General features: G+C 41.7%; 1 protein-coding gene across 1 annotated transcript in view; it reads left to right on the forward strand.

Moving 5' to 3' along the window:
- Window positions 1-16573: 16573 nt before the first annotated feature.
- vps26a (VPS26, retromer complex component A) overlaps window positions 16574-19672 on the forward strand; it is a 21168-nt gene continuing 18069 nt past the window's right edge. Inside the window, exon 1 of the mRNA XM_062025973.1 lies at window positions 16574-16723. Coding sequence (XP_061881957.1) covers window positions 16721-16723 — 3 coding nt within the window. The 5' untranslated portion in view covers window positions 16574-16720. The remainder of the gene's footprint in view (window positions 16724-19672) is intronic.

The raw sequence follows: 19672 nt of genomic DNA on the forward strand, positions 1-19672 counted from the left end.
AGGTGAGGCCTTTAATCTCAGGAACACCATTCCTACCATCTAACATGGTGGTGGTAGTATTATGCTCGGGGCCTGTTTTGCTGCCAATGGAACTGGTGCTTTACAGAGAGTAAATGGGATAATGAAAAAGGAGGATTACCTCCAAATTCTTCAGGACAACATAAAATCGTCAGCCCGGAGGTTGGGTCTTGGGCGCAGTTGGGTGTTCCAACAGGACAATGACCCCAAACACACGTCAAACGTGGTATAGGAATGGCTAAATCAGGCTAGAATTAAGGATTTAGAATGGCCTTCCTAAAGTCCTGACTTAAACGTGTGGACAATGCTGAAGAAACAAGTCCATGTCAGAAAACCAACAAATTTAGCTAAACTACACCAATTTTGACTGTACATATTTCTAAAAGCAGCTTGAAGTGTAAAATACTATTTAAAAAAAATAGTATTTTGTCATGGAACATCTACTTGTGTAAAACCTAAAGACAACTACCATACTTAAACTGGCCAGGTATGATGGGATGAAATTACAGTGAAGATTATGCTGTATAGAATGTCTCTAATCTGGCAGCCCGCATGATAGAGGCGTTTTAAAAACATAAAGCAGCAGTGCTCATGGTTGTCAGCCCGCTCTGAACAGGAAACGTGAAGAGGAAGTGCACTGTGACGCCACGTCGGCTCCCACTTCTGGTCTATTGTTTAATATCTGTGTACTGTATGTGAAACACTGTTGAAGAGTGGATGTTTGGTTTAACTGGCAACATAATCTTTAATTGTATGACTTGTGCAGTAAGAAACATTCAAATCTGATATGTTTGCAATTGCCTGCTTACATTTTTGCATGTCGTTAGATAGTGCAAGTCCACACTATTCCTGCAGCCTGTGGAAGTATAATAATTACTGTGTTGTGGAGTTAGTAAACAACGAGACAGGAGACGTGAGCGTAGTCGAGGAAGTTTACTAGCTCCAACCTAGCATGTCATACATTCGACAACAACAACGACCTCTCAACCGGAAGCGGAAGAACCTAACTCCCCCTCCGCTTCTTCTCTTAAAGCTACAGTGTCCTCTTAGGTGAATGTCTCTCATTATATGGTTTGGGTCACCACACAGGCCCCCCCAGAATTCAACTACACAAAACCCTGCAAAACAGAAAAAGTGCAATTGCATAACAGAAAAACATGACCCTGCAGTAAATGAACAGTAACCAACACAGTGCAAAGTCAATGGGAAAACAGGTGACGGGCCGGGGGGCGGACCTTCCGTCCGTAACGGCTGTGCCTGACAGGAGGGGAAACAGATGGGCCCGAAACGCGAGCCACAGGTGGAGCTGGGGCCGGAAGAGAGGCAGGCGCAGGGGCCGACCGAGGAGGGTGCCCCCGTCGCGGCGGCAGGGCCACTTGCACCGGGTCCCCAATGTCCACGTGAGCAGGCTTGAGACGGTCTATAGCCACCCGCTCCGGTCTTCCCCCCATGTCTACCACAAAGTTCTTATCCCCCGCCTCCAGGACACGGAAGGGCCCGTCGTATGGGGGCTGCAGCGGGGACCGATGGCTGTCGTGTCTTATGAAGACGTATTTCGCCGATGGCAGATCCTTGGGGACGTAGGACTGGGGAAGGCAGTGTCGAGACGTCGGAACGGGAACGAAGGCGTCAGCAGCGCTCCGGGACGCACTGAGGTGAGAGGCGGGCGACCAGGGAGCCGTAGCAGTCGGAAGGAACGCCCCTGGAACCCGTAGAGGCTCGCCATACACCAGCTCCGCGGCGGATGCCTGGAGGTCCTCCTTAGGGGCTGAACGCAGGCCGAGCATGACCCACGGAAGCCGGTCCACCCAGTCGCCGCCCGTGAGGCTGGCCCGCAGAGCTGCTTTCATGTCCCGATGGAACCGCTCGCACAGTCCGTTGCTCTGTGGGTTGTAGGCAGTAGTGCGGTGGATCTTCATCCCGAGGTGCTCAGCAACCGCCGTCCAGAGCTCAGAGGTAAATTGGGAGCCTCGGTCGCTTGTGATGTCACCAGGCGTGCCAAAACGGGCCACCCAGCAGCCAATGAACGCCCGTGCCACCTCCGCGGCCGTCGTCGAGGACAAGGGGATAGCCTCCGGCCATCTGGTAGCCCTGTCCACAATAGTGAGGAGGAAGGTATAACCACGGGAGGGAGGCAGAGGGCCCACAAGGTCAACATTCACAAGGTCGAACCGCCTCTCTGGAACCACAAACGGCGCCAAAGGGGCTTTGGTATGGCGGTGCACCTTGGCGCGCTGGCACGCCACACACGAGCTGGCCCAGGCTCTAACATCCTTGCGGAGCCCCGGCCAAACAAACTTGACACTCACCATCTTGGTCGAGGCCTTCACCCCAGGATGTGAAAGGCCGTGGACGGTGTCGAAAACCCGGCGCCGCCAGGAAGCAGGCACCAGGGGTCGCGGTTGGCCGGTGGAGACGTCGCAGAGGAGGGTAGTGTTAGCCGCGTCGAACGCCACGTCCTCCAGGCGCAGCGCCGTAGGGCCCGACCGGTAGTCCTGAACGGCCGCATCCTTGGCCTGGTCCGCTGCCATAGCTTTGTAGTCGAGCCCCAAGTGAACGGAGTTAACAACAGCCCGTGAAAGGCAGTCGGCGACAAAGTTATCCTTGCCAGACACATGTTGTATGTCCGTAGTGAACTCAGAGACCGCCGCGAGATGGCGCTGCTGACGCCCAGACCACGGCTCCGAAGTTTTGGCCATGCAGAACGTCAGCGGTTTGTGGTCCACGAAAGCGGTGAACTGCCGGCCCTCCAACAGGAACCGAAAGTGTCTGGTTGCGAGGAAAAGTCCCAGTAGCTCCCTATCAAAGGTGCTGTACTTGTGCTCATTTTCCCGGAGCTGTTTACTGAAGAACGCCAATGGCTGCCATCCACCAGCCACCCACTGCTCACATACGGCCCCCACGGCATAGTCGGAGGCGTCCGTCGTAAGGGCTATAGGGGCGGCCGGCGACGGGTGAGCTAGCAGCGCAGCATTGGCCAGCGCAGACTTGGCAGCCTCAAAAGCCTCATCCATCTCTGGGGACCAGTCAAACTTGTCCTTAGACTTCTTCCCCCGGTGGGCCCCATAAAGGGGACGCATGACGTGTGCAGCACGAGGCAGGAAACGGTTATAAAAGTTCACCATGCCCAAAAACTCCTGCAAGGCCTGTACAGTAGGGGGACGGGGGAACGCGGCGACAGCCTCAACCCTGTCGGGCAGGGGAACGGCCCCCTGCGGAGTGATGTGGTGCCCGAGGAAGGTGATGGACGACTCCCCGAACTGACACTTGGCTGGGTTGATGATGAGGCCGTGCTCGCTAAGCCTCTCGAACAGCTGCCTGAGGTGTGTCATGTGTTCCTCCACTGACGCGCTGGCCACAAGGATGTCGTCCAAGTACACAAACAAAAATGGCATGTCCCGGAGCACAGAGTCCATAAGACGTTGGAACGTCTGCGCCGCCCCCGTAAGGCCAAACGGCATACGTAAGAACTCGAAGAGCCCGAAGGGTGTGATGACAGCCGTTTTTGGGACATCTTGCGGGTGGACCGGTACCTGGTGGTAGCCTCGCACTAAGTCAATTTTGGAATAGATGGTAGCGCCCGCCAAGTGGGAAGAGAAATCTTGGATGTGCGGTATGGGGTACCGGTCGGGGGTCGTGGCGTTGTTTAGGCGACGGAAGTCTCCGCAAGGGCGCCAACCCCCGCCGGCCTTAGTAACCATATGTAGCGGAGAAGCCCACGGGCTGTCCGAACGGCGGACAATGCCGAGGCGTTCCATCATCGAAAACTCCTCCCTGGCTATTGCGAGCTTGGACGAGTCGAGGCGTCGGGCCCGGGCGTAAACCGGGCGACCCACAGTGGCGATGTGATGTTCCACACCGTGCTTGGCCACCGCCGAGGAAAAGGTGGGCGTGGTGAGCCCAGGGAAACCGGCGAGCAGGCGTTGGTATGGATCCCCGGTGGCGAGTGTGTTAGCGAGGCACAACGCCCCAGCCCCCCCAAGCGTGCAGGGGTATGACGCAAAAGAGACGGCATCAATCAAGCGACAGTTCTTAATATCCACCAGCAGGTTGAACGCGCTGAGGAAATCCGCACCTAGCAGCGGGGTGGATACAGCAGCCATCACAAAATCCCAACCGAACCGTCGGCCGCCAAAACTAACATCCACGCGCCTGACACCGTACGTCCGAATGGAGGTGCCGTTGGCGGCGTCCATCTGGGGGCCGTGGCTGCCGGTCATCGTGTCCACAGCTTGTGCTGGTAGTATACTGCGTTGCGCACCAGAGTCCACCAGCAGCCGCCGGCCCGACAAGGAGTCCCTGATGAACAACAGCTTGCAGTCACGGCCGGCGCCCATAGCCGCTAACGAGCGCCGGCCCTGGCGTTTCCCTGAATCCTGTAACTGCAGGGTTTGCGACACTGCTTCGCCTTGGCCCCGAACCTGGCATGGTAAAAACAGAGCCCGTCTTCAGGTTGGCGGCGAGCCGTCACCGCAGCCGCGGTGTCCACATAGTCATCCATAGGAGGTGGCGGGACGGCCTGGTGGGGCAGCAGGGCATGCACAAACTGTTGCCGGTTGGCCAGGAAAACCCTGTCCGCCTCAGCGGCCAAAGCACGGTAGTCCTTGGAGGCGGCGAGTGGAGAACTGGCTATCGGTGTGCGTACCGGTGCGGGGAGCTGCCTCAGGAAAATGTGTGTAAACAGAAACGCCGGGTCGGCTGATCCCAGCACAGACAGCATTTTTTCCATCAGTTCAGATGGTTTCCCGTCACCGAGGCCATGTAGGGAGAGTAAACGGTCCGCTTTTTCCAGCTCCGACAGCTCAAATAACTTCAGGAGGAAAGCCTTTAAAGCATCGTACTTGCCAGCAGGCGGTGGAGCCTCCAACAGTGTCATCGCTCGCGCCGTCGTTGATGCGTCCAACGCCGCCACTACATGGAAGTACTTCGTAGCATCCTGCGTTATTCCCCTTAGCTGGAACTGGGCTTCCACGTGTTGAAACCACGGCCGTGGGTTATGCTGCCAGAAATCGGGTAACGTCACAGTAGCGGCGTAGATTCCCGCGTTAGCCATGTTGTTAGCAGCAGCTACTCCGCCTGCGGGTACCGCGTTAGCCATGTTGTTGTTAGCAGCAGCTACTCCGTCTGTGGGTACCGCGTCAACAAAATTGTCAGCGCCTTCATTGTCTGACATGCTCGTATTCGTAGTTCGTATTCTCGGGGTCACCAATGTGGAGTTAGTAAACAACGAGACAGGAGACGTGAGCGTAGTCGAGGAAGTTTACTAGCTCCAACCTAGCATGTCATACATTCGACAACAACAACGACCTCTCAACCGGAAGCGGAAGAACCTAACTCCCCCTCCGCTTCTTCTCTTAAAGCTACAGTGTCCTCTTAGGTGAATGTCTCCCAGTATATGGTTTGGGTCACCACAGTGTATTCAATACAAATAAAAGATTGCTTTCGAAAATACTGCTACTAATGCTAATAATAAGAAATTCACACACGGGAGAACATGCGAACTCCCAGAGATGCCCAAATGCTGAATTGAACCCAGATCTCCTGACTGTGCTAACTGCTTTGGATTCAGTTTCCAACTAGTTTGCTGTGCAAAGCAGGGGTTCTCAACGTTTTCCAGACCAAAGACCCCCAAACAGATAGAGAGATGGAGCGGGGACCCCCTACTTATGTATCCTGTATAAAATTGTGTTGGTGTTTTAAGTTAAGCTGGCAACTAGCGCCATAATTGTTAGCTGGCAGCTTTTGCTGTTAACTGTTAGTTGGCAATTAGATGCTAATCGCTCGCAGACAACTAATACCTTAATCGTTAGCTGGCAACTAGCGCCCTAATTATTATCTGGCAATTTGTGCCCCAACCACTTGCCGGCAATTAAATGCAATTAGATGCTAATTGCTAGCTGGAAGCTTGTGCCCTAATCGTCAGCTGGCAACTAGCGTATATGTGTATATACAGTATACACATATACAGGACTGTCTCAGAAAATTAGAATATTGTGATAAATTCCTTCATTTTCTGTAATGCAACTAAAAACATGAAAATGTCATACATTCTGGATTCATTACACATCAACTGAAATATTGCAAGCCTTTTATTATTTTAATATTGCTGATTATGGCATATAGCTTAAGAAAACTCAAAAATCCCATCTCAAAAAATTAGAATATTTCCTCAGACCAAGTAAAAAATAAAGATTTATAACAGCAAAACAAAATCAAATATTTGAAAATGTCAATTGATGCACTCAGTACTTGGTTGGGAATCCTTTTGCAGGGATTACTGCATCAATGCGGCGTGGCATGGAGGCAATCAGCCTGTGGCATTGCTGAGGTGTTATGGATGCCCAGGATGCTTCAATGGCGGCCTTTAGCTCATTTGCGTTATTGGGTCTTGTGTCTTTCAGCTTCTTCTTCACAATACCCCACAAATTCTCTATGGGGTTCAGGTCAAGGGAGTTGGCAGGCCAATCGAGGACAGTAATGCCATGTCAGTACACCAGTTACTGGTGGTTTTGGCACTGCTGAATCATGCTGGAAAATTAAATCCTCATCTCCATAGAGCTTTTCAACAGATGGAAGCATTGGCATTCCCAGCACCTGTGATGCCAAGTAGTGTGAACACCTATATATATATATATATATATATATATATATATATATATATATATATATATATATATATATATATATATATATATATCCATCCATCCATCCATTTTCTACCGCTTATTCCCTTCGGGGTCGCGGGGGCGCTGGAGCCTATCTCAGCTACAATCGGGCGGAAGGCGGGGTACACCCTGGACAAGTCGCCACCTCATCGCAGTATATATATATATATATATATCTATATATATATATATATATATATATATATATATATATATATATATATATATATATATATATATATATATATATATATATATATATATATATATATATATATATATATGTATTTATGTGTATGTATATATATATATACATATACTGTATATATATATATATATATATATATATATATATATATATATATATATATATATATATATATATATACGTGTATATATGTATGAATATATGTATTTATGTGTATGTATATATATATACATATACTGTGTATATATATATATATACATATATATATATATATATATATATATATATATATATATATATATATATATATATATATACGTGTATATATGTATGAATATATGTATATACATATGTATTTATGTGTATGTATAGATATACATGTGTGGCGAAATTATTCTCTGCATTTGACCCATCACCCTTGATCATCCACTGGGAGCAGTGAGCAACAGCAGTGGCCGCGCCCGGGATATATATATATATATATATATATATATATATATATATATATATATATATATATATATATATATATATATATATATATATATATATATATATATATATATATATATATATATATATATATATGTATATATATATATATATATATATATATATATATATATATATATATATATATATATACATACATATATATACCGTTCAAAAGTTTGGGGTCACATTGAAATGTCCTTATTTTTTAAGGAAAAGCACTGTACTTTTTAATGAAGATAACTTTAAACTAGTCTTAACTTTAAAGAAATACACTCTATACATTGCTAATGTGGTAAATGACTATTTTAGCTGCAAATGTCTGGTTTTTGGTGCAATATCTAAATAGGTGTATAGAGACCCATTTCCAGCAACTATCACTTCAGTGTTCTAATGGTACAATGTGTTTGCTCATTGGCTCAGAAGGCTAATTGATGATTGGAAAACCCTTGTGCAATCATGTTCACACATCTGAAAACAGTTTAGCTAGTTACAGAAGCTGCAAAACGGACCTTCCTTTGAGCAGATTGAGTTTCTGGAGCATCACATTTGTGGGGTCAATTAAACGCTCAAAATGGCCAGAAAAAGAGAACTTTCATCTGAAACTCGACAGTCTATTCTTGTTCTTAGAAATGAAGACTATTCCACAAAATTGTTTGGGTGACCCCAAACTTTTGAACGGTAGTATATATATATATATATATATATATATATATATATATATATATATATATATATATATATATATATATATATATATATATATATATATATATATATATATATATATATATATATATATATATATATATATATGTATATATATATATATATATATATATATATATATATATATATATATATATATATATATATATATATATATATATATATATATATATACTGTATATATTCAATATATATATATATATATATATATATATATATATATATATATATATATATATATATATATATATATATATATATATATATATATATATATATATTCAATTTATATATATATATACTGTATATATTCAATATATATATATATATATATATATATATATATATATATATATATATATATATATATATATACTACCGTAAAAAAATGCATAAAAACATCAGTACAATATATTATAATGTACTGATGTTTTTATGCATTTTTTTATTGTATTTGTTGTTATGTCTTATAATATGTAACACTTAATTATAAATAGAGGTTATTATTATTAAATGATTCATATCCAATATTTTCCATTTTAATCCAGTGAAGCCTTGCCTGTGGATAAGGATGAGGGTCCAGCAGTGAGGATGAACGAGCTAGCTGACGATGGTTCTGGTTATGAAGGCTCTGCTGGTCAATTCTTGATGGACACATTTGACGTGAACACAGAAGGAGAGATGGGGTCTGGCGAGTCTGGGACCCCCAGTTACACAGAACAATACAAAGGTATGTTTTAAGTGAATGGAAGCTCTCCTGCTTTATATCTGTGACCTCTGACCATTTTTTGTTGTCTACTTCTTTAGTTGGACGACCATACTCGCAGGCCTTCAGGCGGTTCCTCAGGGGCTCTCGGCAAGACTTGGAGGAACCAGCTGAGAAGGAATTGAAAGAAGACCACCTTTTGCAGTTGTAGACTTCTACATGGTCGCTTCATACTAAAAAGCTTTTGCATCACCATCTGGTGGCGACACTTGTATTAAAGCTCTTTTGTAGCTGCAGCTATGCTCCTTGTCAAAATAAACATACCATGCAGTTTTTCAGTTAAATTCATGCTGCTAAACTATACTAAAAAACTGATGCATCTTATTTGATGCTTTAGTCACTTTACATTAACCCACTTGTGTAATAAATATTTCTGAGCCTCTGCAAGATGCAACATGACAATCTTACACAACAAACTCCCTGAGGAAAATATGTGAGTTGAGTCATATTCAAAGTTAAGTCATTAAGCGCTGTTTTCGTCAACAAAATCCTAACAATAAAGTGTTTCTATCACTGGAAAACAAGAATTATATTTGTGATATCTTACTTCGGTTGCTAACAACAAATAGCCAGTTTTCAATGTACTGTACTTTTTTCTAAATCCATGTGTTGTTTTTCCCCATCAACTTTGCAGAAGATTACAATTTTTTTTAATATTAGCATATTTCAACATCTTTTGCTTATTTTCTTTCCTTCATAAGATATTGATCTATTCATACACACTCATCATCATTTTCGCTTCAATTAAAGTAATAATAACATGTTGTAACAGATATGGAGAACTCTGATTCTTCCTACTCCTTTTCCAACACGTTGAATCATACAAATCTTTGTGATGTACCTTAAAGCAGTGGTCCCCAACCACCGGTCCGGGGACCGGTACCGGTCCGTGACGCATTTGCTACCGGGCCGCAGAGAAACATTAAGTAATTTATAAACGACTGCATTTTCTCTGACTTAACTTTCTCCTGTCCCACTAGACGCGCTAATAAGCTTGTTTATAGGGTTAACCCTAACCCTAATCCCAATAAAACTCCTCATAGGAAGTTGCCATTTGTTATATTTGTTCTAACTTTGTGGCATGATACAATGCACATTAATGAACATATAAAACATAAATGTGACAGATTGTAGCCAAAGGGTGATTTCCATCTGCATCTCATTGCAAAGAAACAAGCCCCGAGCTCCCACTAATTCAGCGTTATAGTGAGTTGTATCTTTCATGCACTTATTTTTGCTGTATTTATCTGGCACAAGTGGAAAGCCGGTCCCTGAAAACTATTTGCCAACAATAAACCGGTCCGTGGTGCAAAAAAGGTTGGGGATCACTGCCTTATTTGGCCAGAAGTGCTACTGCAATCACGGTCAAAATGATGTAGTCCCCTCCCCCTCTCCCTGACTGAGGTTGCCAGATACACAGCTGAATCCAGCTCAATCGACTGGGCTCCTCGAAGAACTTCAAACTTCCACTGCCTCTTACTAGGGGTTGAGGTGCTGGGACGATTATAGCTGAATAGACAAGCGTTTTGTCAATAACAAATGTCTAACCAACACATTTTACACATAAATTAGGCTATTTTCAGAAAGAAGTAAGTCATGCCTGCGTACAATATCACAACAAATGGCAATCATATGGTTACTGTCAGTACAATCAGAAAACAAAGACTAAAGCAAACTACAACCAACGCTAGCAATGGTTATACTGGCGAAAATAAGTAGAGCATGCTTAGCTGCCTAATGTACGCCCGAAACTAAAGAGGAGACATTTTACCAAGATATGCCTATGGGCTACTGTTTCAAACGTTTCACATTGCCATATAACTTAGTACAAGTAGTCCACAATATGCAAACATAAATGAGGAATTATTTTATCATGGGATTTGGCTGTCTCCTTACGTTTCACATTACCATGATAGCCGTGCTAATGTTGGAACCCATTTACTCAGCGTATCAGCATATTGAGAAAGAAATAGGCACTGACACTACCCATATCCACATAGGTTTTATTTGTCGAAAATATATTTTGCCCTGTCAATTCAATTACACATCGACATACTGACTAACGGGCATATATTTACCCCGTTAGCCTATATGTCGATGGGCTAGCATGCTAAGCATACGTTGCACGAACATACTAGCTTTGTTAGACAAGATCATAGACCCTACATCCATCCATTTTCTACCGCTTGTTCCTTTCGGGGTCATTGGAGGTCACTGGAGCCTATCTCAGCTGTATTCGGACAAGTCGCTACCTCATCGCAGGGCCAACACAGATAGACAGATAACATTCACACTCACATTCACACACGAGGGCCAATTTAGTGTTGCCAATCAACCTATCCCCAGGTGCATGTCTTTGGAGGTGGGAGGAAGCCGGAGTACCCGGAGGGAACCCACGGGGGGAGAACATGCAAACTCCGCACAGAAAGATCCCGAGCCCGGGATTGAACTCAGGACCTTCGTATTGTGATGCAGACGCACTAACCCCTCTTCCACTGTGCCGTATTGGACAATATAGTTTACATATTAAATGTCCATTTCCATGTATTACAAATAATAAGAAAACTTAAATGCCTTACTTACCTTTCAAGTAGGAAATTAGTAGGGGTGTGGGAAAAAATCGATTCGAATTTGAATCGCGATTCTCACGTTGTGCGATTCAGAATCGATTCTCATTTTTAAAAAATCGATCTTTTTTTTATTATTATTGTTTTTTGTTTTTTTTTAAATTAATCAATCCAACAAAACAATACACAGCAATACCATAACAATGCAATCCAATTCCAAAACCAAACCCGACCCAGCAACACTCAGAACTGCAATAAACAGAGCAATTGAGAGGAGACACAAACACGACACAGAACAAACCAAAAGGAGTGAAACAAAAATGAATATTATCAACAACAGTATCAATATTAGTTACAGCTACAACATAGCAGTGATTAAAAATCCCTCATTGACATTATCATTAGACATTTATAAAAAAAGAAAAAAAAGAACAATAGTGTCACAATGGCTTACACTTGCATCGCATCTCATAAGCTTGACAACCCACTGTGTCCAATATTTTCACAAAGATAAAATAAGTAATATTTTTGGTTCATTTAATAGTTAAAACAAATTTACATTATTGCAATCAGTTGATAAAACATTGTCCTTTACAATTATAAAAGCTTTTTACAAAAATCTACTACTCTGCTTGCATGTCAGCAGACTGGGGTAGATCCTGCTGAAATCCTTTGTATTGAATTAATAGAGAATCCTTTTGAATCGGGAAAAAATCGTTTTTGAACCGAGAATCGTGCTGAATTGAAAAAAAAAAAATCGATTTTGAATCGAATCGTGACCCCAAGAATCGATATTAAATCTAATCGTGGGACACCCAAAGATTCACAGCCCTAGAAATGAGCAAGTTTGGCGTCAGATGAAAAAAATCTTCTCCGCCTTCAATAGTCTCCATCTTTCAAAGGCATCCCCGATTCAAACCCTTGTTTTGTTCCTGGCTGTCACGGTTTGGTTGCGGCTTACTGCGCGGTTTGTTCTCCCGGGATGCAAACGGACGACTCCGGACAGGACTTGCAGGTAGGAACATGATTTAATCTTGAAACAAGACTCAAAGAGATACAAAACAGAAAACAACCCGATGGGACAAGGTGTGGATCGCACTTGAAGCTAAGTACTTAGCATGGGCTAGGAGGCAAGCAAAACTTAGCACTGGAATCATGAACTAGAAAACTTACTAGCTGTGGCATGAACAAACAAATCTTACGTGACAGTAGCATGAAGCAAACAAAGAAGCCAGACCGACTGACTGGCAAAGGCAGGCTTAAATAATGTCTCTGATTAGCAGCAGGTGAGCGTCCAGAACACAAAAGGCAGGTGAAAATAATAGGCAGCCATGGTAACAACTCAGAGGTGCACAAACAGGAACTAAAGGAGTCCAAAACTAACAGAAAACACAAAACATGATCCAGACCACGGATCATGACACCGGCTTTGTCATGAATAAGTTGAGAATCGTAACGAGACCTTTTAGATTTACTAAGGTCTGACATGTTTAGTAACTTGACCAGTGGCAGAAGCAAGACGAAGGTGGCGGTGCGTAACTGGCAACCTGGATGTAACACACTCACAGACTTTCTAATTGGTTAAAACGGTGGAGGGCGGGACATCGAAATGAAAACAATAACAATATTTCAGGGCTGTAAATCTAATTTTGAAATGAGCATATCCCGGCTGAGCTACTGTTATCAGTTATATACGGTAGGTATTCAAAAAGAACATGATTTATTAATGCTTTTTGACATATCAGGGCCATTTAATGATGTCTTGACATTAAATTATTACATATGGCTCCTGTAACTAACTGTTCCTACCATACATAAATTCCCTCATTTGTAAAATTCAACAACGAAAAGTAGTAGGAAGAAATAAATCTAATTTCATCATCTTCCGTTCACATTTCCCTGCAGTTGCTATAGTTAGTTTGTTCACTTCCTTTGTTGGCACTTTTTAGTATGCAAACAAAGATTAAATAATGTGTAATTGCTGAGTAATTTGTAAATAGTAAATAAGTAGAGTTAGTCAATTTTAAAAACAATACACTGAAGTAAAAACTGCTAAACATAAATGCATAGTAAATTAAACCCAATAAACACCTTATATAATAATAATAAACATGTGACACTGTGATCTTCCATAATATATCTTGCATACACTATATTTAATCTATCTACTGTATTTAAAGGCCTACTGAAACCCACTACTACCGACCACGCAGTCTGATAGTTTATATATCAATGATGAAATCTTAACATTGTAACACATGCCAATACGGCCGGGTTAACTTATAAAGTGCAATTTTAAATTTCCTGCTAAACTTCAGGTTGAAAACATCTTTGTATGATGACGTATGCGAGTGACGTCACTAGTTAAACGGAAGTATTGGTACACCTTTGAATTCAATACAAAAAAGCTCTGTTTTCATCTCAAAATTCCACAGTATTCAGTACATCTGTGTTGGTGAATCTTTTGCAATTTGTTTAATGAACAATGAAGACTGCAAAGAAGAAAGTTGTAGGTGGGATCGGTGTATTAGCGGCTGGCTGTAGCAACACAACCAGGAGGACTTTGACTTGGATAGCAGACGCGCTAGCCGACGCTAGCTGACGATAGCTGACGATAGCTGACGCTAGCCGACGCTAGCCGCCGACCGCACGGATGATCGGGTGAAGTCCTTCGTCCTTCCGTCGATCGCTGGAACGCAGGTGAACACGGGTGTTGATGAGCAGATGAGGGCTGGCTGGCGTAGGTGGAGCGCTAATGTTTTTATCATAGCTCTGTGAGGTCCCGTTGCTAAGTTAGTTTCAATGGCGTCGTTAGCAACAGCATTGTTAATCTTCGCCAAGCTGGAAAGCATTAACCGTGTATTTACATGTCCAGGATTTAATAGTATTGTTGATTTTCTGTCTATCCTTCCAGTCAGGGGTTTATTCTTTTGTTTATATCTGCATTTGAGCCCGATGCTATCACGTTAGCTCCGTAGCTAAAGTGTTTCGCAGATGTATTGTCGTGGAGATAAAAGTCACTGTGAATGTCCATTTCGCGTTCTTGACTCTCATTTTCAAGAAGATATAGTATCCGAGGTGGTTTAAAATACAAATCCGTGATCCACAATAGAAAAAGGAGAAAGTGTGGAATCTAATGAACCCTTGTACCTAAGTTACAATCAGAGCGAAAAAAGATACGTCCTGCACTGCACTATAGTCCTTCACTCTCACTTTCCTCATCCACAAATCTTTCATCCTCGCTCAAATTAATGGGGTAATCGTCGCTTTCTCTGTCCGAATCTCTCTCGCTGCTGGTGTAAACAATAGGGAAATGTGAGCAGCACTCCAGCTTGTGACGTCACGCTACTTCCGGTAGGGGCAAGGCTTTTTTTTATCAGCGACCAAAAGTTGCGAACTTTATCGTCGTTGTTCTCTACTAAATCCTTTCAGCAAAAATATGGCAATATCGCGAAATGATCAAGTATGACACATAGAATGGATCTGCTATCCCCGTTTAAATAAAAAAAAAATCATTTCAGTAGGCCTTTATGACAAACCTTAATATTTCCATCCATCCATCCATCCATCCATCCAAACAAGGCCACCGGCCTTGATAATATTCCCTCCAGATTCCTTAGGGACTCTGCCTCCATCATTGCCCTGATCATCACGCACATAATAAACCTATCAATTACACAAGGCCAAGTACCAAAAGATTTTAAGATAGCAAGAGTAACTCCCCTCTTTAAAAAAGGAAGCAAATTGGAACCTGGCAACTACCAACCTGTTTCTATTCTCAGTTCAATTTCGAAAGTAATGGAGAAAATAGTTTATGAACAGGTCGATAGTTACCTTGCCACTAATAAATCTCGCTGACAACAAGCTATCCATACACTTGGGTAAAACGGAATCCATCCTGTTTGGGTCCCACATCAACCTTAAGAAAGTCAATGACTTCACTATAAAAGTGGGTGACATTGTTATCACCAGGAAAGATGAGGTCACCTACCTAGGTTCCATTCTAGAGGCTAACCTTTCCTGTGATAAAATGGCAACCAAGGTAATCAAAAAGGTTAACCAACGAACGAGATTTCTCTACAGAATCTCCTCTCTGGTCAACAAAAGCACCATGAGGATTCTGGCGGGAACTCTCGTTCAACCCTTTTTCGATTACGCATGCACTTCCTGGTACCCTAGCACCTCCAAAACCCTCAAATCTAAACTCCAAACATCCCAGAACAAGCTAGTCAGGTTACTTCTAGGCCTCCACCCCAGATCACACCTCACTCCTACCCACTTCTCCAAAGTGGGCTGGCTCAAGGTGGAGGACAGAGTAAAACAACTTGCACTGACCCTAGTCTATAAAATCCACTACACCTCCCTGATACCGAAGTACATGTCAAACTACTTCCTTAACGTAAATGACCGCCATAACCACAACACCAGGGGGAGCTCCACTAACCACGTTAAACCCAGATTCCGAACTATCAAAGGTCTTAACTCATTCTCTTTCTATGCCACATCAATGTGGAATGCGCTCCCAACAGGTATAAAAGAAAGGGCATCTCTATCCTCCTTCAAAACCGCAATAAAAGTTCACCTCCAGGCAGCTACAACCCTAAACTAACACCCTCCCCGGATAGCTAATAATCAAATGTAAACAATCAAATGCAGATACTTTTTCTTATGCCTTCTGATCTCTCTCTCTCTCTCTCTCTCTCCCTTTCTCTCTCTCTCTCTCTCTCTCTCTCTCTCTCTCTCTCTCTCTCTCTCTCTCTCTCTCTATGTCCACTACTTGCTGTCCATATCCTACCCCCCCCCCCCACACCCCTGATTGTAAATAATGTAAATAATTCAATGTGATTATCTTGTGTGATGACTGTATTATGATGATAGTATATCTGATAGTATATATCTGTATCATGAATCAATTTAAGTGGACCCCGACTTAAACAAGTTGAAAAACGTATTCGGGTGTTACCATTTAGTGGTCAATTGTACGGAATATGTACTTCACTGTGCAACCTACTAATAAAAGTCTCAATCAATCAACCATTTCCTGCCGCTTGTCCCTTTCGGGGTCGCACACGATCACTGCAAATGAATTGCGCATAACTATGTGTTGGGCTGGACGTTCCACCTGACAAGTCACGAGTGCCTCTGCCCCACCCAGATCACATGACCCGTGTCACGTGACCACCAGCCTTCATACCGCGTCCTGGTTCACGCGCACGAGCTTCCACTGAGCGAGGCTAGCTGTTAGCTTTTAGCTGCAAGTGTCTTGACGGCCAAGATGGTGAGTGGAAAAACGGCCAACTTTACTATTTCAATATAAAAACAATTTTTTAATTTTTTTTAATGATTACAGTAGGGCGTCAGTGTGGCCTGACAGCGCCTGTTAAGTTGTTTTAAAAGCCGACTGAGGTGAAGCTTGCTAGGCTGGGCTGGTGGCGTTAGCCAAGTAGTATGAGGCCGCCACTCATTTGTTGCTAATATTTCACATTATTAACTTGGTTAGTTGGTTATATGGTTTGTATCCTGATGGCACTTCTAGTTAATGCATCTTTTGTGTTTATGTTACTTTTGGTGAAGGTGTTTGCGGTCCTGAGAAGTTATGTTCCTGACAGACATTCTCTCAATCACTGAAAATGTTTCTATTATCTCACGATGATATATCTAATGATCCCAATTGGCTTAGACGTCTTCGATTTGTTGTTAATTGCACTAGTTTTCATCAAATATAGTATCTTGTCCTTTCAGCGGTAATAACCACGCCCCCAAGCAGTGATTGCGGCTTTCTGACATCCTGCAAGTGTGCAGGAGGGCTGAAAATGCAGATAATTGAATCAAGTGCTTATGTGATATGATTAGTGTGGTCATATTGCATGCACTTACTTTTTCCTGCTGCAGAATGTGTTGCTGTTCCAAGCTGATAGTGTGTATGACACACCCATCAGCTGATATTGTACTTGTCTGCACAGTTTGACATGTGTTGACCAACTGATTATCAGGAGTATTTGGTCAGGACTTGTAGAGATGGTCCAAACGTTATCCACTGCTACACACACAAATAACTATAATTAATTAACACTAGTATATGGGAACTAATCATTCATAATACATTGGAACCTCAATTTACAAACTTAACTGGCTTTTGAAATTGGGTCGTCAACCAAAATGTTTGTATAGTGAAACAGAGATCCCTATAACAATCAATGTAAACATGAATAATTGGTTCTAGCCTTGACTAAAGTCCCTATTTTAGGGAAAAACTGCTCACTTTGAAGACACTACACTGCATGTGATATATATATATATATATATATATATATATATATATATATATATATATATATATATATATATATATATATATATATATATATATATATATATATATATATATATATATATATTAGGGCTGCAACTAACGATTAATTTGATATTCGATTAATCTGTCGATTATTACTTCGATTAACCGATTAATAATCGGATAAAAGAGACAAACTACATTTCTATCCTTTCCAGTATTTTATTGGAAAAAAACAGCATACTGGCACCATACTTATTGTGATTATTGTTTCTCAGCTGTTTGTACATGTTGCAATTTATAAATAAAGGTTTATAAAAAAAATAAATCATAATTGCCTCTGCGCATAGCATAGATCCAACGAATCGATGACTAAATTAATCGCCAACTATTTTTATAATCGATTTTAATCGATTTAATCGATTAGTTGTTGCAGCCCTAATATATATATATATATATATATATATATATATATATATATATATATATATATATATATATATATATATATATACACACATTTTATATTTTTATTAATATCTCAATATTTTTAGGCCATGTCACGATACACAATATATATCTCGATATTTTGCCTTGAATTAACACTTGATGCATATAACCACACCAGTATGATGATTTTATGTGTCTACATTACGTTCTTGTTCGTACTGCATTAATATATGCTCATTTAAACTTTCAAGCAGAAAGGGAAATCACAACTAAGTCAATTCACCAAAACTGTATTTATTAATCAGTTAAGCAGTGGCACAAACATTCATGTAATTTCCAAAACAGAAAGTGCAAGATTGTCGGAGACATTTTAAAACAAGCTATTAGTGCACATTTGTGCATGATGTCACTAAGATGACATATCAAAACAACACTAAATTAAACTGTACTTTTTGTACAGAACGCCACTACAATAGTGTAAAACAAATAAAGTGCACTTTTGTGCATGATGTCACACAAGATATTTCAAAAACTGTCAAATAAAAATGAGCTGCATAATAGGAAATCAAATAGTGTATGTCCTTCGCTATGAGGTAGATTACTGCGGACGTTATCTCCTTCTGTTGTTGACAATTTGTTTCATAAGGTGTTGATCTGGAAATTGTTGCTTGGGTATTTTGTTGGGTGTGGCACCGGCCGGAGATGTTGACATGCAGAGTTTCAAGCACTCTTCATTCTCTAGCGGGTGACTTTTCAAATTATGGTACAAATTAGCAGTGCTGCTACTTTTTGTAGCAACGTTTTTGCCGCATACTTGGCATATTACGGTTGTCTGTTCGACATCTTGCCGCTTGAAGCCAAACCACCGCCAGACGATGGACCCCGTGCTGTTTTTCTTGGGAATTAATTCTTCCTCCATTTGTTACCAGATTCGCACCTTCTCTCTCTCGTATTACCACTCGCACCACCTGCCACTGCTAACGTTAGCGAGAGCGTATGACGTTGCATGTGCGACAGTTTGTGACGTATGTAAGAAGGTGCGCTTGTTTTGTCTCTGTGAGAAGGAGAGATAAGAAAAAGTGAGAAACGCATGTAGTGTAATGCCCGCAGCTAAAAGCAATTGCGTGAGAAAGTATAGTCAAATATCACGATATAGTCATTTTCTATATCGCACAGAGACAAACCCGCTATATATCGAGTATATTCGATATATCGCCCAGCCCTATGTGTATGTATATATGTGTATGTATGTATATATGTGTATGTATGTATATATTAAGGCTGCAGCTAACGATTATTTTTCTATCGGTTAATCTATAGATTATTTTTTCGATTAATCGGTTAATCTATAGATTATTTTTTCCGATTAATCTATAGATTATTTTTCCTTTTACCGATTATTTTTTTATTCAAAATGAAGATGAAAAAATAAATGTAGGCCCGTTTTTTCAAAAGGCATGGCTTTTATTTACAAAAAAAAAGAAG

This window comes from Entelurus aequoreus, linkage group LG02 (assembly GCF_033978785.1).
Source record: "Entelurus aequoreus isolate RoL-2023_Sb linkage group LG02, RoL_Eaeq_v1.1, whole genome shotgun sequence".
Lineage (NCBI taxonomy): Eukaryota > Metazoa > Chordata > Actinopteri > Syngnathiformes > Syngnathidae > Entelurus > Entelurus aequoreus.